This window comes from Rhinatrema bivittatum, chromosome 13 (genome assembly GCF_901001135.1).
Source record: "Rhinatrema bivittatum chromosome 13, aRhiBiv1.1, whole genome shotgun sequence".
Classification (NCBI taxonomy): domain Eukaryota; kingdom Metazoa; phylum Chordata; class Amphibia; order Gymnophiona; family Rhinatrematidae; genus Rhinatrema; species Rhinatrema bivittatum.
The window spans coordinates 70,181,542-70,206,750 of NC_042627.1; the positions used below are offsets into that span (position 1 = coordinate 70,181,542).

A 25,209-nucleotide genomic window follows, 5' to 3' on the forward strand; every position below is an offset into this window, starting at 1 on the left:
CCCGTACTGTCCTAAAATCACAGTATATCAAGAGCATCACAGAATTAGATCACAAACATACAGAATTAATAACAGAACAGTAATCTGGAAATTGGTGGATCAGACTATAAATATTGGATAAGTTATATCAAGCTCCAACTGTTTAAAAACAGCACGGTGTTGTGCTTTGTCTCTTCCATCCATTCCATTTACTACATTTAAAATTTCACTAATTACCAAAGCATCCAGGAGATTTCAACTAATTGTACAAATCACTGTATAATACATCTAGTTCTCATTCAATATTTCCATAAATGAGCATCAAATGCATTCCACTAGATTTGCAAACATATCTGATCAAATGTGTTTTATACTCTAGTAAAATGCATTTAAAAGTCATGTGTTTATTAATGAATACTAGCATAGTATATTAGAAAGTACCTCTGGAAGGCTACTTGTTGTTCCAACCATATCCTAGAAAATTAATTATAGTTTCAGAAGGCTTTCACATATTAATTTTAAGGGTTATGTTAAAGGTTGAGGTTATGAGGAAATTGTCATAAGAGAGTTTGAGCCTGTAACATGAGGAGTTAATTTCTTGCTTCAAAGAGTCACTATAACATAGAAGGAAAAGAACTTGCATTAAAGAAAGTCAAAATGTCCCCGGAATTACATTAAATTCATACCTATTTTGGATGCCAGGCCTGCGATTAGGGAAAACTGATAGTAATAGGAAATAGATTTCAAAACAATCAGGGGAAATGAGTTTTGAATATTATGATTAATGCACCACAGTCAAATTGATTATCCTGCATTCCAAAGTTTGAGTAAAAGAAGCTTGTCTAAATCAGGTTACTCTTCGTGTAAGAGATGATCTGTCTACAGATTAGAAATAGATGTGCACGTGTGCAAGAGAAGGGCTAAGAATATTGACAGAATAACTGCATGTAGGATGTGATCTCCATCTAGTGGTTGGAGGTCTGAAAGGACATTTAAATGCTGTCATTGCTAATAATTTAGATACTTTTTTACTCAAGCATTAGATATTTGGAACGGGAAGACACCAATTACAGTTCTGACAAAGATGCTGTATGTAGAATAGGAAAATATTAGAGTATGCCATATGTAATGAGTTTAAAGAAAACCAACAAAGTAGTTGGATAGAGAGAATTCCTCTGTATGACAGCAAGCTTTTGACACTACTAAAGTTCCTTCTTCTGTCAATGAGAAGAGGGAGGGTATTTATCAAAGGCATTGGCATGTGTAAACAGTTCTTTACATGTGGACATGGCCTGTTTTGTCATTGCCTGCCAGATGTGCGGGCAAATTTACATGCATGTAGGCTGTATACATGCAAAAGTCCTATTATCTGGCATGGATGAGGCATAGTCCATGCCGGTTAATCAAAAAAATGTTGATTATCTGAGAGTGCTCTCCCGTCCTCTCTTACCTTAAAATGTTTTTTGGCAGCTGTCCCAGTAATTGTCCTTCACCCAGTGCTCAGAGTGGTGCCACAGGGCTGTAAAGGGCGCGTGCGGGCGTGCATTCTCACTGTCCTGCAGCAGCTTTAAAAAATAAAAATGCCACATTGCTAGATGCTAGTTAGTTGAGATTTCTGATGGATTGAATGCTGGATAATGGGGCTTTTACTGGAAAGTAAATATTCTTTTATATAGTCCCTGACAGTGTCTGCTTTACTGTAACTAAATCGGAATCCACAGTCTTTCAATGAAACATTGAGCTTGATGTAGTTGTAAATGATAAAATTGTACTGTCCAAAAAAATAACATTCAACAAAATCACTGCTGCTAAAACTAGGCCCACATTTATCAGCAAACTACATACATGGGAATGCCTGCCTAACAAAAATCAATGTTCTTTCATCACAAGTTAATATTAGGAAGCAGCTGGATCCTTCAGTGTTTCACAGAGTCTCAGTTTGTAAAATTATGATTTTCTGCTGTGTCTAGTTGAAAATTCTCTATAATACGGTGCATTCTCTCTGCAGATCTGTTGAATTGTGCATGCGCTCATAACCATAGCACACCTGGGTCTGGGAATGCTTCATTTATTTTCAGGCTTATTTTTCATGGGCGCTGTGTAGGAGCTTCAGGGTTGTCTAAATGCTCTGATAATGGTATTCTGTGTTCCAATATGACTGGGTCTGATCTATCAAGTCCTTCTGCCTACTGGCAACAAGCAGAAGAAAGCCCTTGATGAATTATGCCATTTGTAAGTAACACACAGTTGACATTTAGAACAACAAAATAACAGATAAAAGTAGGAGATAAGAAAAGATTATGATGATGAGTCAGGACAGAGATGACTGTATCTCATTTCTGCAGCCTTTCATTAGTGCTGTCTTAAAACCTATTTTAATAAGGTCAGTTGTCAAGGTTATAATACTTTTAAAATTCAAATAGCAATCCAGTGTGGGCTAATGGATCACAAATAGTTTTTAAATATCAGTGACCGTGATCTACAGATTGCAAAGCTTTGATACCAGATGTTCCCCAGGGCTTGTGTATTCAACTGCATAGGGTTCTGGGAGAGATGTGTGAACTCACCCCAAAAAACAATCGCAAAGCAGCACTAACAACTAATATACTGTATACTAACATAACAGCATACCCTAAAATCACAGAGAACTAACTTCATGCATTTATTTATTCATTTTTTAACATTAATCGCATATAACAAATAAATAATTAGATTCACGAAACCACGATAAGGTGATGACGTATGATAAACAGAGCTTTTTTGTGTGTTAAATGCTGTTTATGGCACAATATTGCCAAAGATTCCATCCCCCTATGAAAATTAACTACTTTACATCCATAAAATTGCCTAATGCAGGGGTGGCCAACCCCAGTCCTCGAGAACCATAAATAGATCTGGTTTTCAGGAGATCCACAATGAATATGCATGAGGTAGATTTGCATGCACTGCCTCCATTCTATGCAAATCTACCTCATGCATATTCATTGTGGATCTCCTGAAAACCTAGCCTGGTTGTAGCTCTTGAGGACCAGAGTTGGCCACCCCTAGCCTAATTCAGGCAAACCAGCTATTGCATAGGCAATTCTATGGTAATGAAATAACACAGCAGACTTTGAAAACATTCAGCCACATTATTTTATCATGTTTCAGGGAGGTGTAGTTATTTGTTTCCCAAGGGCATCGGGTTGCTAACATGCATCCTGATGTACCTGAAAGGCCCGTTAAAGCTGCGGGACTCCAAAAAACTACACCTGTCAAGGCGGCCCTGATCCCCAAATTAAACAAAAAAAATTCATGTGGCAATGCCCGACCCCTCTACTAACCCCTCCCCAATTCCTTGGAATACCCTCTGCCCCAACATCCCCCTCCCCCAATAGCCAGACCCCTACAGGTGGCCCAACAGCACTACGGCCCCGGAGCCCCCTTGCAAATATAATCCCTGGAGGTCTTGGTCCCCACCTCCAGACCCCCCTACCTACTTGAAGTCATGTTGATGGGTTAGTGGGGGCTCAGAAAGTGCCCCCCTATTTCCGGGCCTAGTTGACATCGTTTTTCAGAATGGCGTCAACTGGCCTTTATCCCTACCATGTGAAGGCACGAGGTCCAAATGAGAGCTCACCAGAGACTTATACAGGGCAATATCACCTCCTTTTATCTGACTATTCATCTTCCTTTGCACTAAAGAATCTTTCTGGCTTTTCCTGTCACCTTATCCTTGTTATGGTCAGGAGGCAAAATTTTCATTTCAGTTTGTTTATTCAGTTTGTAGGTCACCTCCAGTTATTGGATTAATTTCAAATGAAAAAAAGTTTATTTGTTCCAATTTGCTTTTTTGTTTTCCCGACTGGGTGATTAGGGAATTGGATCAAGGAAGAGTGCTCGATGTCATCTACTTGGATTTCAGCTAGGCTTTTGATACGGTCCCACACAGGAGGCTGGTGAATAAAATGAGAAGCTTAGGAGTGAGTGCTGAGGTGGTGGCCTGGATTGCAAACTGGTTGACGGAAGACGACAATGTGTGATGATAAATGGAACTTAGTCTGAAGAGAGAGCGGAGTTCCGCAAGGATCAGTGTTGTGACCAGTCCTGTTCAATATCTATGTGAGTGACATAGCGGATGAGATAGAAGGCAAGGTTTGTCTGTTTGCTGATGACACTAAGATCTGCAACAGAGTGGACACGCCAGAAGGAGTGGAGAGAATGAGACGGGATTTAAGGAAGCTGGAAGAGTGGTCGAAGTTATGGCAGCTGAGATTCAATGCCAAGACGTGCAAAGTCATGCATATGGGGTGTGGAAATCCAAAAGAAATGTATTCAATGGGGGGTGAAGGGCTGATGTGCATGGAGCAGGAGAGAGACCTAGGGGTGATAGTGTCTAATGATCTGAAGTCGGCAAAACAATGTGACAAGGTGATAGCTTAAGCCAGAAGAATGCTGGGCTGGATAGAGAGAGGAATATTGAATAAGAAAAGGGAAGTGATTATCCCCTTGTACAGATTCTTGGTGAGGCCTCACCTGGAGTACTGTGCTCAGTTCTGGAGACCGTATCTACAAAGGAACAGAGACAGGATGGAGGCGGTTCAGAGAAGGGCGACCAAAAAGGTGGAGGGTCTTCATCAAATGTCTTATGAGGAGAGATTGAAGAATCTAAATATGTACACCCTGGAGGAAAGGAGGAGCAGAGATGATATGATACAGACTTTCAGATACTTGAAAGGTTTTAATGACCCAAAGATAACGACAAACCTTTTCCATCGGAAAACAATCAGCAGAACCAGGGGTCATAATTTAAAGCTCCAGGGAGGAAGATTCAGAACCAATATCAGGAAGTATTTCTTCACGGAGAGGGTGGTGGATGCCTGGAATGCCCTTCCGAAGGAAGTGGTGAAGACCAGAACTGTGAAGGACTTCAAAGGGGTGTGGGATAAACACTATGGATCTATAAAGTCTAGAGGATGTGATGAAGAGTGGGTGGCTCGTGGGAATGACGGTTACTACCTGGAGATTATACCAATGACAGCTATTACCTGGAGATAGTACCCTTATTCAATAAACATACACACAGTTAATGTGACTCCAACATTGCTCTAAGCTTCAACGGCAAGAGGTAATGTGGAAAAAAACAAAAAGGGTTTCCATTCACAAAAAATGCAGGGAGTAGCTTGCTGGTTATGGCAGTTACTACTCCTAAACAAATAAGCATGATACTTCACTTTCAATGCCTATCCAGCATAGCTCTCTGCTTTAACGGCAGGGGAGAAAGTCTGATACTTCCCTTTCAATGCAAGTTAGCTCTCTGCTTCAACGGCAAGGGAGGAAGACTGATACTTCACGCATATCCAGCATAGCTCTCTGCTTCAATGGCAGGGGGAATGAAGAAAAGTGGATCTATATACAGACAACAACCAACAAGGACTGAATTACATAGACTGGGTAAACAAGCATGGGTGTAGCTTGCTTATTGCGGTGGTTACTATCCCTAACTAATTAAGCTAGATATCCACTTAGATGCAGTTCCAACACTGCTCTCTGCATTATGGCGGGGGTGGAAGGGATACAGAGCCAAAAGGTTACTAAGGGCCAAGAGTAACAGATAAGTATGAGAGAGGAGAAAAAAAAAAAAAAAAGAGTGCGAAGGCTTGCTGGGCAGACTTGATAGGCCGTTTGGTCTTCTTCTGCCGTCATTTCTATGTTTCTATATGTTTCATTAAAGGCAATATGGGAAGCAATGGAACCTATGTTGAGCTTCAAAATGGGGGTTCTCTAATCTGTTCTAAAGAAACTGGTAGGTAGACATCCTCAAAAGATGAAAGAGTCACCAAGGCACGAAAACTATGCAAAGTGGCACAAAAAATAGCAATGAGTCAAAGGCATCGTAAATAGGAAAAGGTTCCAGCAGTTGCAGATATTTCACAAGGCACCATCAGAGGAGCAAATCAGTAGCAAGAGAGGCAAGAATACCACAAGGCTTCAAAAGAGGGCACCAGTAGCAGTGGCATGAACCCCCAGGCAGCAAGAGAGAGGCAAAGTGGCACTAAGAGTGGCAAGAATATCCTAATTCACCATGAAGAGGGACAAAGCATCAAAGGTTGCAGACAAAAAAAAACAGGCACTGACATAGGGCCAAAGTAGCACAAAATGTGACAAGAAAAGCCACAAATCACCATGAGCGGTGTAAAACAGCTATCCACAGTGTCAAGAACACCTCATGGGGTAGAGTCTGGGGTTCAGCAGCAAGGCATAGTGGCAGAAAGCCCCCCCACCCCCCCAAGATGGTTCGTCAGGAAAATGCTATGGCAGCAAAGGGCCATCGGCGCCATTTTGATTAGTGGCAGCCGATGGCCCGGGAGCAGGAGATCGCTCCCGGGGCCCACTGGACCACCAGGTACCTGTAAAAAGTTTTTTGGGGGGTCGGGAGGGTGAGGGAAGCTAAGGGATTCGTTTTAAAGGGTCGGGGTGGGTTTAGGGGTTTATTTTTGTGTGCCGTTTTTCCCGCCCTCCCCCAAAACGATAAGAGAACCCCCACGAACAATATCGTGGGGTTTTCCTATTGTTTTGGGGTCCCCGATTTCTGACTATTTTGAAAATATCGACGATATTTTCAATCATCCGAAGCCCGATTCACATCCCTATTAAATCTTAGCCGGTGGGCTCTAGGCTATTCCTGAAGCTTTGCTGGATTTTTGTTCAGGTTTTACACACCTTCCTGGGTTTCTACCCTGTTGCAGATTTTGAGATCTAGGTGTCATAGTTTGAAATCATCAGCTCAGTGTACTGTGGCAGTCAAAAAAGCAAACAGAATATTAGGAATTATTAGGAAGGGAATGGTGAATAAAACAAAGGTTGTCATAATGCCTCTGTATCGCTCCATGGTGAGACAGCACCTTGAATACTGTGTACAATTCTGGTCGCCCCATCTCAAGAAAGATATAATTGCGATGGAGAAGGTACAGAGAAGGGCGACCAAAATGATAAAGGGAATGGAACAGCTCCCCTATGAGGAAAGGCTGAAGAGATTAAGGCTGTTCAGCTTGGAGGAGAGACAGCTGAGGGGGGATATGATAGAGGTGTTTAAAATCATGAGAGGTCTAGACCAGGTAAATGTTAATCAATTATTTACTCTTTTGGATAAAGGAAGGACTAGGGGGCACTGCATGAAGTTAGCATGGGGCACATTTAAAACTAATCAGAGAAAATTCTTTTTCACTCAACGCACAATTAAACTCTGGAATTTGTTGCCAGAGGATGTGGTTAGTGCAGTTAGTATAGTTGTGTTTAAAAAAGGATTGGATAAGTTCTTGGAGGAGAAGTCCATTACCTGCTATTAATCAAGTTGACTTAGAAAATAGCCACTGCTATTACTGGCATCAGTAGCATGGAATAGACTTAGTTTTGGGTACTTGCTAGGTTTTTATGGCCTGGATTGGCCACTGTTGGAAACAGGTTGCTGGGCTTGATGGACCCTTGGTCTGACCCAGTATGGCATGTGCTTATCCTCAAAAGACAGAGCTTCTACAAAATCACTTATGAAAATGCTTCACAGAACTGGTCCAAGGTCCAATCCCTGTGGTGCATCACTAGTACCGCCCCTCTCTGCAGCGTGAACTCCACTTACCTTTAGGTATCTAACTTAGGGCCTCATTTTCTAAAGTATCGCAGGCCTGCGATACTTAGAAAATCGCACTAAAGGGGGGCGGGGGGGGTCGGCGGGGGGGTGCGGTCCTGCGCTAGCCGGCAGCGATCGCACTGCTGCGGTGCAGTCACTGCCGGTTTCGCACCCATTAGCGCCACCGTGAAAGGTGGCGCTATTGGACGCGAAAAGGCCCTTACCTTTTTGGCCGCCCACGGCGTCGTCACAGAGTCGGCCCCGGTGACGGGCTGACTCCGCCCCGATGCAGGTAGCGCAAGCCTGCAATAGCCTTGGAAAATAAGGCCCTTAGGAACCTAAATCAAGGCAATTGAATCGCATACGTAAATTTACACTGTAACAGGTGAATTTTTAAAGGAGATTTGCCTGTAAACATAACCTATCGTAGAAAATTTCCAAAGCATTTACCTGCATTAAATGCACTTAAGGAAGGTAAAACCTTTGACAATTCAATGGCATAAATTGTAGCAACTTTCGAAAGCCCACTTACATGGGTAAAGTGCATTTATATGTATAAATCCCAGTTTAAAGCATGAATTTATGTGAATTTTTAGCCAAAAATGTAGATGCCTAAGTTTTTAAAAAAAATAGGCACCTATTATTTGACTAACGGGCAGATTTTAAATGCCCGGCGCGTGTAAATTCCGGCCTTTATGCACATGGCCGGGTCTTACGCCTGCGGGTGAATTTTCCAAGAGGCCCCGCCGCGCGCGTAAAGGCCGGTACACGCTCAAATGCCAGGCCTCTTGAAAGGGGGGGGAGGGGCCAGGAGGACGAGTTCTGGGTGGGAAGGAGTGGGGTGGGAGGGGATGGACCGGGTCAGCACCATGGTTCGCTGTCCCAGAGCCTCACTGTCCCAGAGCATGCAACTTACTTCAGCTCGGGAGCTGAAGTAAGTTGCTGAAGAAAGGTGAAAAAAAACAAAACAAAACTGGATTTAGGAGGTGGGGAGGAGAGGGGGAAGGGTAGGGTAGGGAAGGTGAAGTAGGGGGGGGGGAAGGGAAATGGGGAAGGCCGGGATGCGTCATCGCGTGAGAATTGCCTAAGTCCTCCCCCCTTGCGTGTGCCGCCCGCACATGCGAGCACGGATTATAAAATCTGGCGCATGCTGGGTAGCGCTCGCACATGGACAAGCTCATACCTTTTAAAATCTACCCTTGAATTTATGCACTTCTTTTTTTTTTTTTTTATAATAGCTTCATATTGTCTAATTTTCTACTCCATTCCAAACATTCCTCTTAATACTGGTATTGTTAATAATATCTGTGGTCAACCTTCATTTTGTTTGCATGTTTTTTAGCTGCTATTTACTATGTACCATTTATCCAGCTATTATAGCTCGTGTTTTCCCATATAATGGAAACAAGTGCAGGGTTGTTTACTGATGATTGCGCCAACTAGTTTAGGAGCCGGTGATACTGCTGATCGTGCCTATTCAGATTCCTTGTTTCTGCTCTCTTGCTCTTCTGCCATTGACCAAGAATGCTGTGTCATGTCTCTCTGCTGCTTTGTCATGTCCACTTACCCAAATTCTCCCATGCCTTCCAACTTCTGAAATTCCTTCCTGGATCCTAGTTCAACAGCATCATAACTACAAACTGCTCATTTCTTCTTTTCACAATTAAAGAGCTACTTTCCCATCCCTCTTTCCTTAAACTAAATCCCTCTCTTTGTATCAATCTACTGCTAACTCTCTCATCCAATCTGGTCTGAAATTACTTATTATTAAAGAGTACAGGGACTTTGATTGAAATGTTGACTTTTCTTGGCCAACCAGCTTGACATTCAGTATGTAATGAACCCTGGAAAAAAAAAGCAAAATTAAATAGCATATTTGGAAATTATGATCCATTGAAAGACAAATAGGTTATTTTCTTTGACCTCAGGGACCATGTTTGCCATTTTCCTTTAGTCAACAGAATGAAGGATGAATCTGGGGGAGGGAAAATTAATAGAAATGATGCTTGCCCCCCCCCCCAAAAAAATATATATATAAAAAAAAGATCAATGAGATGCTTCCTGTAATTTGGATTATACAGAAAGCCATAGAAATCAGCAAGAAGTAGTAACTTTTAATGTCGCTAGAAAACAATTCTTCCCAGGCACTGCTTTACTTTATCTTCACCCAGCAATGAAAAAATCAATCAATAAACAAATGGTTGGGAGACTTGACTATTTTGCTAGCCTTTTGGCCAAAGTGAGGCAGTGAGTTGTGCAAAACCTTTGGTGTACCACAAACCCATCTGCAATTTCCTGAAAGAGACATGCAGAAGCAAATTGTAAAAGAGGATTTTTGTCTACCAAGATTTTAAACAAATGCACATTCTGGGTATTTTGATCCCCAGGCAGAGTAGATTTTTCATAAATGTGTAAGGAAGTGGTGCATAGTTTAAATAGGTCTCCACCTCTACAGCTAAAATACTGAATTAAAACATATTTTACTTTATAGCCACCTGTGCACTAACAAGGACACTTAGTTTTTCCCATATGTTAGCTAGGAGGCTATTAAAAATGTGATGGATGGATGAATTTATGCCGAGGATTATTTTTATTTCTGTCTTCTACAGATCTTGGCAACACAGGTGTGCTCCTGCAGTAAATACTCATCTTTTCAACACCACCCTCCTGCTCCATATTAATTTATTTAAAAATAAAAGAGAAATAAAAGAAAATTTGGTGCACACTGGTTACTCTACACTGTTTTGGTTTAGTGTCCATTGATGATAATTTACTGAAAACTTCCCCACTGGTCAGATTTTGTTCCAAAAGACAAATGAACTCCTCAGTACCTGTCTTCTTTACCTTGTACCAACATCCTTTCATGTTGTACTGTCAAAAGCTTTAATAAATTCAAATAATTTAGCTGTAGCACATTTTTCCTAGCTACGGATCTGCTTTGGTAGCAGTATTAACGAAACTTCAGTTTCTTAATAGAACATATTGATCATGAATCGCTGAGCTCCAGTATCAGAAAATAAAATTACTGGTCTGGAGCTACTTTGGTTCAATATTTTAGAGCCCTTCCTATAACTAGGCATCGCATAAGATTTACAGCAGGCCTCTAGCATTTTGGAGTCTTGGACCGTATACAGGTTTCTCAAGGACCCTCATCTGAATCTGATACCGTAATAAATTTTAATTCGACAGATATTCATTCACTCTCCCCTTCAGCATTGCTTTTTTCCCCCCAATGTCTTCTCCTGTGTTGGGTCATATACTTTGACAAGCCCTGTTGATGGCTTTAGTAAATCTATTGTAGATGCAAAATGACTATGTGATATTTCTGATTTCTCCTGCCATGATTTTCCTCATACTGCCTTCAAAATAAAGTATTATTGCTTACTTACAATGTACTATGTAAACCCCCATCCCCGATTCCCGTTTAATGTAATTTCCAATCTTAGTTCTGCTGTAAACCGATATGATGTAGCTACTAATATCGGTATAAAAAAAAAGTCTTAAATAAATAAATACTTTATGCAGGATAACATCATTTCTTGTCTCCTAGGTGGGAGGTCACACCATGCTGCCAATTCGCTGGATGCCGCCTGAGAGCATCATGTACAGGAAGTTCACCACAGAGAGTGACGTTTGGAGCTTTGGAGTGATCCTCTGGGAGATATTCACCTACGGCAAACAGCCTTGGTTCCAGCTCTCCAACACAGAGGTACTGAGCTAGTTCCCTCCCTGGGCTGAGCAACCTAGAGAGCACGAGTGTGTTATAACAAAATATAATCTGCATAATATTTCTCCCATTGTTCTTCATCGAAAGGATTGATGCAAAAGTCCATTTGATTGCCGCTTCTTGACTGATTTGTGGATTCTGACTGTTTACTGTCCTAGTGATGCTGCTTCATTGACTTAACTGCTGGGAATAATTTAATCTTTTGTTTATTTTTCATCAATATCACAAAAAAAAAATCTCCAACAGTTGTAAGGTATAACAGCAATAATTAATCCTGAACAGCACACTTACTGTCATTTAATGCCTGGTCTGAGTTAAAGGCCACTGGTATCACATTTAATTTCCACTTCTTCCAGGCAGGGCATTAACAGATAGTAAATTTCCAGTCCATGGAAAATTGTTTAAATAATTCAGTGCTTAGTCCAATATTTCTCACATAGCACCTCTGAAGTGATTGTATATATATCTAATGCACATAACAATAGGTTCTGGAAAGAGTTATAGGACATTGATGATATACTGTAGCTTGTTCTTTGGCTGATATTAAGGAACATAACTATAAGTTTTAAAATAGCACGATTTATATTTTAAGGGATTTGTATATGCACAATGCATGAATTAAAACTATATAATTATTATATGTATGGAAAAAGCTAGCAACGCATTTCTGGCCATCTTTCCATGAAAGATCCCACGTAAATCATAGCTATTATTTATAATTCTGATATCAAGGAATCTGAGAGCACACCATTTTGAACAATAAAATGCTGAAGTCTAAGCAGTTTTATTTGGGAAATGTTATAAAAAGGAAGCCAAGTGACAAGCTATAATTGTTTTATGGATTCAGCATTTATTTCTGCAGATCAAAGTGAGAAGCTGAACTTTCAGGTGGACATATAGACTGATACAGCTGACAGCTAGTTTATAAAAATTCCATCAAAATCTGAATTTTGTTTTAAATAGTTATGAGGGCTGGTTAGAATAGCCCCCTTTAGTAAATACCACGTTCATAGAAATGAGAGGGGCAGCTATTTTATATCTAGTCCCCCGGTATGAGGGGTTACTGTAGTGGAGCCTCTAAGCAATAGCAATCATAATGCAATAAAATTTGACATAATCAAAGTAGGGAGAATATTAAATAAAACTATTACAGTAGCACATAGCTTTAAAAAGTGAGGCTATAATAGAATGAGAAAATTGCAAGATAATAAAAAACCAAACTAAAAGGACCAGTTGCAAAGGTTAAACATTTGAAAGAAGTGTGGAGACATTGTTTAAAAATACCATTTTGGAAGCCCAAAAAAAATGTATTCCTTACGTTAAAAGAAACAAACAACTGGTTTACCGGTGAGGTAAAGGAGGCTGTTAAAGCTAAAAGGGCATCATTCAAAAAATGGAAAGCAAACCCAAATGGAAAAAATAGACGTTAGATGTAAAAGAGTTGTTAGACAGGCTAAGTAAGAATACCAATAAGGCAAAAACTAATAATTAAAACTTTTTCAAGTACATTCAAAGTAAAAAGCCTGGGAGGGAATCAGTTGGGCCACTAGAGGATCCAAGGTCAATAGTCATGTTCAGGGAGGAGGAAACAGCAGGAAAACCAGAATGAATTCTTTGACTCGGTCTTTAGGGAGGAAGATGCAGGGAACATACGCACACCTCAGACATTTAATGGTGGAGATTCTGATCAACTAAAACAAATAGCTGTGACATTGGAGGATATAATAGATCTGATTGACAAACTAAAGAGTAACAAATTACTGGGACTGGATGGCATCTACTCCAGAGTTCTAAAAGAGCTAAAACATGAAATTGCTAACCTCTTACCAGTAGTCTGTGACCTATCATTTAAAAGGGTCCTGAAGACAGCAAGGAGGCCAATGTGACATTGATTTTTCAAAAAGACTCTAGGGTTGATCTGGCAAACTATAGACCAGTGTTCCTGATGTTGGTGCCAGGCAAAATGATAGAAGCAATTCTTTAAAAATAAAATCACTGGCCATATAAAAAGATATGGCTTAATGGAAAAGAGTAATTCCACTAGAAAACAGCGTGAATAGGAAAGGGAAACTCAGAAATATATTAAAAGAGAAAACTTTCCCACATACACTACACACATGTTTTTTTGCCATCATACTAGACACTACCAGTACTAAGACCTTCATTGTCTTATGCATAATCATCTGGCAAAGTTTTATACTGTTTTTTCAAATAATGTTTTGATTACATATTGCATATAAAAACTTATCTTAGCTCGAAGAATACACATCCCATCCCGACACGATCTGCATTTCAAAACAAATGTTTCTGCATCAGGGTTACTTTTACTGGTGTAAATAGTTTAATTTGTTGAGTTTAAATTTTAAAAGGAGCACACGTGTGCCCATAAATGCGTGTATTGGGCATGTGAGAAAAGATATGCTTAATTTAATATCTCGCATGCAAGTACACATGTATCAATTAAAATATCCCTGCTGCACGTATTTGTGCAGCCTTTACATGCACAAGTGGCCATATTTTTTTTTGGGGGGGGGGGGGGGGAAGAGAGAGAGAGGCTCTGTTAGAGAGACAATCTGACGCTCTATATATCTCCCACTATAAGAGGGACACTTTTGGGGGGTGGTGTTACAAGGGTCTACAGACCCTTGTGCTCTAGGCAGACCAATGTAACACCGCTCACTCCCAAATCCACCCTGAATTGAAAGTGCCCCTCTTTCAGTGGGAGATATATAGTGCCAGATTGTGTGTGTGTCTCTCTCTCCCTCTCCCTTTCCCCAGCCCCCATTTTCAGGACTCCTTGCCCCTCATCAGGACCAGTAGCAAAGTTACGCAGGTAACATGGTACTTGTTGCCATGTTCAGCCTTTGCAAAATTTGAGGTTACATGTGTAATCTTGGCCCCACCCCAGAACCCCCAGGCTCCGCCCCTTTCTGCCTCCTTATTCTTAATGCACACACAGGTGTGTACATGCATACTTCCTGGATTCTTAAAGTTTGCATTGCTCGTGCGCGGCCCACATAGGCGTGTATGGAGCCATTTTTGCATGAGAAATGCTTTTAAAATCGACCTGTATGTGCATTAATAATTTGCATTGTTCCTGTTGGTTGTAAACTGCTTTGAACCCCATTGGGAAAGTGGTATCAAAGTTGAAAATTTAAATATATAACATTTTTTAATTGATACAAGACAATTATGACTATTTCATAGGAGCATTTCTGAAATGAATTTACTTTTTGTGATTTGCCAGATACCTTCTAGTGCAGCGGTTCTCAACCTGTGGGTCGCGACCCCGGCGGGGGTCGAACGCCCAAAACACAGGGGTCGCCTAAAGCAGGGGTCCCCAACCACCGGTCCACGGACCGGGACCGGGCCGTGGGAGTTTTTTGCCGGTCCGCGGCGCCGCCAAGCACCGGCAGGTGTGTCGCGCGCTCCCGGTCTCTCCCGCTGCTGTTGCCGCCGGGCTGTCAGCACGTTCAAGCCCAGCGGGAACGGCAGCGGCGCTAGAAGAAGCTGTGCACCCGTGGCTGGGCCTTTTCTTCTTCCTGCGCCTGCCCCCCCCCCCCCCTCCCGTGACCCGGAACAGGAAGTGAATCGCGGTGCGCGGGAAGGAGAGAGAGCCGCGCGAAAAAGTAGCAGCAGCGGCTGCAGCATCGGTCCTCGAGCAATAGAAGTAGCCGGTAATGGAGAAAGGAGACAGCAGCATGAGCCTCCCGCGGCCGATGGGATTCTTCTTTCTTGGCCAGCGGAGGCTGCTGCAGCTCCCATTTGTGCTCGGGGGAGAAGAGGAAGTGAGTGAGAGAAAGAGAGAGAAGCAGCCAGCCAGCCTGTGTGTGATTGACTGGTCAGAGAGCTGATGTGTGTGTGTATGTGAGAGACAATGAAAGTGATTGCTCAGGGAGATGACTGATGTGTATGTGAGAGTGTGAGACATTAGTCAGGGAGGTGACTGATGTGTGTGTGTGAGAGAGAGAAAAAGCATGGAAGTGAGAAGTCTGGGTATGTGAGAAAGCATGTGCGTAAGAAGCCTGGTGTTGTGGGGGTGAAAGAAAGCATGGGAGTGAGAAACCTGGGTGAGTGTGCATGCATGAGAGAGAGAGACTGCTTGGTAAGGTGATGGTGCGTGTGAGAGAAAAAGACTGGTGTGTGTGTGTGAATATGAGAGAATGTGATTCAGGGAATGAGAAGCCTGTGCACGTGGAGAGTGAGCATGGAAATGAGAGAGACTGGTGTGTGTGTAACAGAGAGAAAGTGATTATGGGAATGAGAAGCCTGTGCATGTGGAGAGAACAAGCATGGGAGTGAGAGACTGGTGAGTGAGTGAGTGTGTGTGTGTGTGAGAGAGAGAGAGACAGAGAAAGTGATTATGAGAGTGAGAAGCCCATATATGTAAGTAGAACACGGGAGTGGGAAGCCTGTGTGTGTGTGTGTGTGTGTGTGTGTGTGTGTGTGTGTATGGCATGAGAGAAACTGTTCAGGAAGGTGACTGGTGTGTGTGTGTGCCAAAGACTGTTTGGGAGATGATTGGTGTGTGAGAGACAGAAACTGGTCATGGGGGCATGACTGGTATGGTGTGTGTGTGTGTGTGAGAGACATGGGCACTAAGGAAGAGGACCATAAGTATAGAGCTTAGCTTCTACTGCTGCTTCTGGTGAGTGCCATGGCCTGCAGGGAAGGGGAGTAGGAGAGCTGCTGGAGGGGATAAGTAAAGGTGGCTTTTTAAGTTTATTTTTCTTGACTGCCATTTTAATTGTGTGATGTCTGCTTTTTTGAAATATTTTATTGGTGTTTGGAGAATGTTTAATAGTTTTTATGAGTTTTTAATTGTTGGATGTTATTCTGTTCATAGCTGTTTAGAAACATTTATTCTGCTTATTAGTATAGTTTTACAATTATTTCTGTGTGGGGATCTTTAGCTGCTTGCTAGTTCTGTTTTCCTAATAAGAGGTGTATTGGTTTTTAGGGCCTGATTTAATATTTATAGGGTTGCCTTTTCATAGATAGGGTTGCTCCTGTTTAGTGTATTCCATAATACAGGTGTAACTGTGTGCGGATTAGTTTATGTGCATTACTACAGATCCTGGGAGTATGTTAGGTCGGTTCTGTGTCTGTTACCGAGATGAGATATTTTGCTAGCATGTAAGCGTTTGTATCGGTCTTATTTGTTGTGTTTTCTCAGAGGACATGCATTGGTGGTAAACTGCTGTCTTTTCATAAGTAGGGCTATTGAGCCTGGAAATAGAAGGAGTTTGAGTTGCTGTTACTGAGATGTCACTAGAACCAGAATATATCTTTTTTGTAGGGTGAGTTGTATGGGGAATGTCATAATTCTGCTTTACATCCATTATTGTGGGTCAGGGGATTCCTGTGGATACAAACTGTACTTTTACATCTAGCCCCGTGACTATCATGGGTCAGTGTGCCATGCATGTGAGAACCTATGGTGAGTTGAGTTACATTCACATTATAAATGTCATAATTAAATGATAAGTGTGCACTAAAATCCAACCCCATCCATAACCCCGCCCCCATATGACCAAAGCCCCGCCCTCACCCCACCCTCACGGGGCGAGGGCGGGGCGAGGGGTCACCGCAACATGAGGAACTGTATTGCGGGGTCACGGCATTAGAAAGGTTGAGAACCACTGTTCTAGTGATTCAGATTGGCCACTGTTGAAGACAGGATGCTGGGGCTCATGGACCTTTGCCATCATGGCATATCTTATGAAATATTTAAAAATCTTTTTTAGATCCTCACAATGGAAATTTCAAAATTTTGGCTAGGAATTCCTGGTAGTTTTTAAACTAAAAAGCATCTTAATGTTCAACCTTTGTCTCAGTAGATATCAGTCTATCCTTTGGTGAATCTGAATTACTTATGCTAGCTAAATGCATACATCAGAGAAGATTATTTATTTGAGCAGCTAGGCCATTCCTATTCATAAAAGATAAACACATGCATTCTCGAAGCTCTTTTTTCAATATATTCGTCCTAATGCATTTTCATTCCAGACTTGTCAAGCCTCTTTCACTGAACTTTGATGTTTCAGGTCTTAAGGATACGTAAGCATAACATCTCATGGAATTATTACTGCCTATCTTACAACTGTATAGAAAGCAGCTCCTTTGACTCTAACTTGTTCACATAGAAGTAAATTATAAGAGCTGCATGTGGGCGCACAGGTGCGTGCATTTGCCGGCACGTACACATGGACACGGCAATTTTATAACATACACACACGTGTTATAAAATCAAGTAGATGCAAGCAGATATGCACATGATTTTATATTGACGTTCACATCTACTCTACTAGTGGAGATTCTGTCTCTAATTTATTGAGGAATAGATCATTTAAAAATGAAGAAGGATAATGTATGTATTCTTGGAAACTCTGGAGCAAACCAACTAGGTTATAGCAGATCTATAGGTTTGTCTCTGTGAGCCAACAATAAGCATTGCTGGAAAGAATGCTCATACACTGCAGCCCAAGCAGTAGAGGAACCATGATAACTACATTCATGGAGCTCTTTCACTGAGATGCTTATCCTTTCTGGCCACTTTTCATTCCTTGTGCATTCAGCACCACTGGCTGTCCCACCAAATATGCACTGGAGCACTCATGTGCATTTCTGCTTGGAAAGCAGAATCTGCATCCTGTGCTTACAAGGAACTATGTAGCATCCTAATTGATCAAGCTCAGGTCCTGGAGAGGCTTGATCAAGGAGGACATTTAACATCCGATTAGCTGTGTCAAGGTATAGACAACAATGTGTTGTAATTCATGTACAATAACTTTAAAACTAAGAATTAAATTCCCTTGAATACTGGTGCAGGAACATGATATATATATATTTTCACTCTTTGTAAATTAAGATGCTATCCAAACCATCCAGACACTGAAGGAGAGAAGTTCTGTCAAGTTAGGCAGCTGACAGCACTATTTTACAGAGTGCAAAACAAACAAGGGCCAGTGTTGACTTCCATTAGAGCTGCTGTTCTTGACTAGTGAGCTGCAAAATTTGCAGCCGTTTGGAGAGAAAGAATCTCAAGTGAAAGGCAAGCAGGACCATGCTGTGTCAGCTGTCAAACTGTCAGCATCAGAGTGCTTTCAACCTCATGCATCAATAGGAATAGGGGGAGGATCAGCCTCCAATACACAGAGAAAAGAAATCCCTAATCATTTCATAGACCTAGCCATACTTTCTCCATGACCTAACAGCAACCAACTAACCCATCGATGGGAAGCACAGCCCTCTAGTTGTGAACAGATTAACTTTGTACCTCAAACAGAAATAAACGGCAACTTGGTCAGCTGAGAAGACTCTGTATTATGCTATGTAAAATAATGTCGGAGAAGACATCAATTTGATCTGCAAAGATCCCTTTCTCCCTGTGATGTCACGTGCTAGGAGTGTGCATTGTTTCCATTTGGTTACCTGGATTGAGTTGGTTCTGTCAGGAGTCCAAGAATAAAATCTGCTTCTTTTTTATTTTTTTTAAATACTCCTTTCATTTGTTATAAAAGACCTGTCTTACAGAATGAGATATGGATTATACTTTGCCAAGACTCCAGATTTGCTTTTAACCAACGTACCGCAGACTTCCAAGAAGGGTCCTGCTGCTAGAGCAAAAGTCGCACAGCAGTTATGTAAAGTTAACAGGCTTCTGTGGAGAGGTAATATGGGGGAGGAGTGAGCTAAAGGACAGGAAGTCACCTCAATCCCTATTTATGACTTTTCTATTTTATCCTATTTATTCATTTGATATCGCACCTTTTTTTGTGAATACGTCAGAGAGAGTTAAAATGAAATCCTTTGCTTCTGGAAGCCACAGGGAGGGTAATTTTATAAATGTGGAGGTAAAGTCTGTATGTCCCTTTTGATGTATAAACTTTCTCCTGAATTTTCAAAGCAAACCCATGCATATAAGCTCATTTTGAAAATTCCTGGACAAAGTTTCACCTGTTCTGACAAGGGTAGGGATGTGTATTCTTTTCAAATGAATGTACAAGATGTGACAAATGAGGACATTTTTAGTTTGTTCTGAAAGGAACAAACCAAATTGGACAGTGGCTCCATAATGAATACGATTTTTTGCTTTGTTCACTGATTTGTGTGCACAGTTCAGTACTTATTTGTGCAATTTGATAGTTGTGTGCACAGTTTGTGGTTTTGCGCACATTTTGCCAAGTTGTGCGTACAAATTGGCAAACTGTGCACCCAAATAATGAACTTGCACACATTAGTTGCCAAGAATGAAAAAATGAAAGAACCATTAAAAACGGAAAATGAAATGAACGAAAATGAAAATCCCCACCGAAACAAACTGAAACAGAAATGTTTTGCCTGCACATCCCTGTCTAAAGGCATAACCTGTGAAGGTGCACATACAGGCAGATTTTAAAAGCGTTGCTCATGCAAAAAATGCCCAGATATGCGCGTATGTGGGCCGCCCACAAGCAATGCAGATTTTAAGAAGCCATGAAGTATGTGTGTACATGCCTGTGCATGCATCAAGAATAAGGGGGGGGGGGGGGGGGGGGAGAGAGGCATGGTCATTCTGGGGCGAGGCCATGACTTATGCATGTAAATTAATATTTTGAAAAGGCTGACCATGGCAAGTGCCTGGATTGTTAGCCACATAATTTTACAGCTGGTCAAGATGAAGAGCAACTCTGGAGATCTCAAGTTTTAGGGTTTTCAACACAGCGTGAGGGTTCAGGGTCAAGTGGGGGGGGGGGGGGGGGAGGGGAGCTTGCAGGATGAAGAACCAGAATGGGTTTTGAAGACCTCGATATGAACTGGGCAAACCGGTGGGCTTGCTTGCACGTGCGAGAGGGGAATGTTAAGTTGCAGCAAATCTCTGCTCACGTGCCGATATGGGTGCATGCACGTTACTTATAAAATCACGCAGTTTATTTTCAAAACACAAACTCCGCTCCTTGGAATGCCGCTCCCCGGTGCACATAAAAGTACCCTTGAAATTAGGTCACACACACACTGAGTCCCGGGCAGTTTATAACAAGTCATTTATGCACATAAAACCATTCCCCACTTTATAAGTTTTCAGCACCCGTTAGTCTGATGCTATGACAACTATTTCTAGAGGGATAGAGTGTGTAAAAAGAGGTACGAATATCATTATCCTGTAATAATAGGCTTCAAGTTGATGATAATAGGATTTTTAAATCTAATTCTGGTTTATTGTTAAAGTTATCTGAAGCAGTTTGCCTAGATAATATGGTATTTTAATAGCAAAACTAAAGACACGTGGTTCAATGGGATTTTATACTGTAACAGATTTGTATTATAGAAATACAGTATTTTGGTGAAGTTGCAAATGTTTTCTAAAGGCTATTACTTTTAGAAATAATAGAGAGAAATAGGTAAAATTCTAATGTTAGTGAAGAAAAGCACCTATTGCAAATCATGTACGTTTCTCTTATATTATGTCAGGCCTTCATTGGATCTAAAAGCCAGCCCCAAAACATAGGACCCTGCAACTGAAAGCTCTCTCATGCCATCCCACCTCCATTTTAGTTGTCACCACCAAAAGCGATCAGTGAGGATGGGGGGTGTTTGTCCCTCAATGTCTGCCATAGCTCTTTTTTGATTAACTGTGCCTGTGGAGAAGAAAAAGCTTAGAAATCAGGAGCACACTACCAGCAGCCCTCCCATCCTCTCCTTGAAAGTATGTTTTCAGCAGCATGCCAGCACCCTACTGATAGCTATGCTTGAGGTGATTGCCTATTTGATTCACCTATCTTCATGCTCTGGTTCCCCACCAGTCTTCCTCTCTCTCCCACTCACTCTCTCTGTCCCTATCCTCCATCCAGTCTTATCCTCCACCCTGCGCTTGATAGTTTCTCAATCTCCCATTTTGTCTATAGTCTCTCTCTCTCCCATCCCTTACCCATCCCCCAGCATTCTGTCTATCTCAGCTCCCTCTTATCTCCAGCTGTCTACTCAAGTTCAGTCCTTCATCTAATCCCTACAGACACTCTCTCTCTCTCCCCCCATCCTGTCTCCAGTCTCTTGATCTCAACCATCCCATGCACTCATTCCCACATTCCCCTCTCTCTCTCAATCCCTTTCATCTCCACCAGCCTTATTCTCTCTCAATCCTCTTTTATCCTCTGACAGCCATCTCTACCATTCATTCATCAGCCAGTTAGCCTCCTCCAACAAGATAGCCATCCTCCTAGTCACTCAGTCAACTCACCTGCCACTTCCTCCAGACAGCTAGCCCTAGTCATATCAAACCTGCCATTCCAACCAGCCAGCTTCGAACAACCTACCTGTCCAGATAGCTTAAGCCAGCAATCCCCCTCACCTTGCTGACTGCCATCCCAAAAGTCCCTTAACGCTATTGCTGCTGTCGCCGCCACTGCTTTGGTGAAGGTGTCCTTCTTCAGGCTGCAGTGGGAGGCTGTCATTCAGTTTGAGCTGTGCAGTGCATGAACTCCTGTACTGGCTTTCTGGTGTCAAGTTTAGCAACACTGAGACGAGCACAAGAGTTAGCACTGTACCATGCTGCTCAACGTCAAAGAGACATGATGTGTTGACGAAAATAAGACAGTTGTTCTGGAATGACAGCAACAACAGTATTTGGGGACATTCAGGGCATGAAAATCCCGAGTAATTTGGTGCAGCTACTAGGTGCCATGATTTGATGCCTAGGGTTTGTTCAGCTCTGTATTATGTTAATCCTTTCCTGATTTAAATGCTATTAATTACATTTTTGTTGCTCAGTTATCATCTAATTTTTGACTAAATAATAATTTTGGATATTTATATGTAATATTTATTATGTTCTATATTTTTGCTTCTTCCCTTTCAACTCTTAAAAAATGTTGTATAGTTTCAAGTACTCTAAGCTTGAATACCAATCTATATTGTATCTCCCTCTATATTCTCTTCCTATGGTAAGATTTTGGTCAGAAAACAATGGAGTAGGAAGAAGAGGTCTATAAGAAGATGGGGAAAAAGAAGAAACCATCATGTCTTTCTGCCAAATATGTCATATATTTGCCAAGTTTATAAAAACCTTGTGGATTTTGATGGTTCACCTTCATTAGCAAAGATACAGAATACTTGAATCTATAATTTTGAATTGACAGCATCCATGCTTTGAAGTTTTGTATTTGTAGGTTACATTTAATGTTAATTGTATTTCAGAACTGTGCTTTGGTAGTTACGGTTGTCTTCTTTTGACCTGTGTTGCAGGTTATTGAATGTATCACTCAAGGGCGTGTTTTAGAACGACCTCGTGTGTGCCCCAAAGAAGTCTATGACATTATGCTGGGCTGCTGGCAAAGAGAGCCCCAACAAAGGCTTAACATCAAGGAAATCTACAAGATACTCCAGGTCCTGGGCAAAGCCACGCCAATCTACCTGGACATCCTTGGTTAACGGCGGCTATTGTGCAAAATAATCCTGCCACTTTTTCCTCTCTATCTTCTTCCCATTCTCCCTGCCCTAATTTCAGCAGACGTCTTCATACAAAAATAAACTCAAGTGCCTGCTACACACAACACTGAAAGAAACCTGTAAAGGAAGTTCGGTTTTTGTTTTTTTTAATATAACCTCTACGCCAATACTACAGAAGAAAGAGAAGGAGCTGCTGGTAGAGAGAAGATGAGATTTGATTCTACAAATGGAATGTTAACCTAAATTCTTTAACTCGAGCTGAAAAGGACCATAGAAAATTCGGCCCTAATTTGCTCTGGCCAAGTGCAAAGCTCAAGACTCTTTACTGAAAATGCATAGAGACAATCTTAATTTGAAACAGGGAAGTCTGAAATCCTTCAAATTGACATCACAACTTGGTGCAAAGTTGTAGCTCTGGAAGGATGCAAAAGAAGTCATGACAGCAAAGCACTTCCTGTTGCAAGCACACCAAGTGGGTTCCTGAGCCCTGTTAAGCCATGTCCTTCCATCCTGGAATGGCAGTCAGTTGAAACATGTGTTTGCACCTCAAGTCTGAATTGCCTAATGGCATCCGTGTGTGGGGATATAAAAAGGGAAAGATATTCAATCCAGCCATGCTCATGGAAACTTTACATTTACCTTCTACTAAATTTCAGGACAATTTTATAATTTGCTAACTCTTCAATGTACAGAATCTGCGCTTTCTGAAAACGTAAATGGCACCTACGGGTAAAATGAAATCTTTGAATCAATTCCTTTTTTTTTTTTTTAGAAAATGAAAAGGCTCACAGATCAAAGTCAGGAACCATAGTTGACATTGTAAAATTCATAGTCCATCATTAAACACCTAGTACCTTTAATAAGGTTGAAAACGTACTCAAAAATACACTGCCACATGCAAGCAAATTTACCAAAATGAGATATTTTAGCAACCTTCCATTGAAAGGTCATATTTACTGTGTTTTGTTTCCCATCATTGCTCACAACGAAGGTGTTTGTGCTCTTAACTGTAACTGAATAGCATCACCTTCCAATCCATTCAGTGAGTGGTCACTGCTCCAATCCAGTAGTTTTGGACATCAGTCATTGCCATCTTTGTGAACTGCTCTGTCACATTTGATGGATTTTGTCAATAACATTACAAAAAACAAAACAAAGCAGTGAGCCCTAGAGGTGGAAGGCTTATTTTACACAGAGAACCTGTGTGCACCACAATGAATTTTTATTGTACTAGCACAATGCGCAGCTAGACTAGGCCATTTGAATACTTTGTGTACGTCTTTCATTTCTGCTCTATCACTGATTCCCTTTGAGACTGACTTTGGACAAGTCACTTCATTTTCCTATGGCTTAGTTTGCTCAACTGCATTGGGCAGTACACAGTTTTCCCTTCTTCCCTTTGGGCAGCTCAGTTGCTGGAGAAGGTAGTGCCAGACCATCCACCTCGCGTGCTTTGATTAGATATCATAAAGCAAAATGTTGGCGTATGTTAACTATTCTGTAATACAGAAGATACTTATTTGTTTCTTCACGTTCGACTTGTGCGGGACTCTCAGAGAGATAAAGTAAGATACTCTGCGAAAAAAATGTCCCAACCACAAGCAAACATGTTATTCTTCTTATTAGGTGCGCAAAAATGATGGGAAAGAAAATGCAAATTAGACATGTCAGAAAGATGAGGTTTGGCATAAAAGATGGCATTTTGAAATTTGACTGACTGTTTGTTAATAGGTCTCTACGTGTAAAGGAAGGATGGGTCTAAGCCTGAAATGGCAGTTGTGAAACAATTTCCTTTCTGGTATTATTCTATTGCCAGAGGGCAGTCTGGAAAGATTTAATACAGTCATATCATTAGCCTTTCCTTGTTAGAAAGACTGCAGCTACAAGGCGAACTTTGTAAATGGATAGGATAGAATCTGATCGAGTTCTCACCATTAAATGAATGCTAGGTTTGTGGTTTGTTTTCTACATATACACATACAATTTATTATTTTTTTTAACTCAGCTCAACATTTGACTTAAATCAGAGATGGAGACGGGAAAGGGTCTAGCTCTGAGATAGTGGGTAACGTGTCAGCACCTGCACTGAGTAGCGTTTTGATAAAACTAATTCTCCTCACGTCTAAAAGCCCCTGAAGGAACTGATGCAGCTGCCTTTGAGCTGTTGTGAAAACGTAGAATCATGGATAAGGGTTCCTTGGCCGGGAGGGCTGATGCTTTCACTGTGAGAGAAACCAACAAAGGGCCAATTGCAGGGCCTTGTGTCTTAATGAGAACTGTCCTGGCCAACAAAAGATAAAGGGGTAAGGTGCCTTCCACTAAAGATACAACCAGGGCAAAGTGAAACTTGTGAAGACTTTTTCAAATTCTTATGACCTGGAGACCCGGAAAAAGACTACAAAGCACTGGCTCTTGTGCAGATTATAATGAAAGAATGGAGGATACTACGGTATATATTCATCAAGGTCAT

At 41.4% G+C, this 25,209-nt stretch overlaps 1 protein-coding gene across 7 annotated transcripts in view; it reads left to right on the forward strand.

Moving 5' to 3' along the window:
• Window positions 1-24,796, forward strand: part of NTRK3 (neurotrophic receptor tyrosine kinase 3) — a 932,433-nt gene extending 907,637 nt beyond the window's left edge. For all 7 annotated transcript variants that reach the window (XM_029575291.1, XM_029575284.1, XM_029575285.1 and 4 more), the window contains exons 16-17: window positions 11,136-11,294; window positions 22,536-24,796. In XM_029575291.1, the coding sequence (XP_029431151.1) occupies window positions 11,136-11,294; window positions 22,536-22,721 (345 nt within the window). In that variant the 3' untranslated portion in view covers window positions 22,722-24,796. The remainder of the gene's footprint in view (window positions 1-11,135; window positions 11,295-22,535) is intronic.
• Window positions 24,797-25,209: the final 413 nt, after the last annotated feature.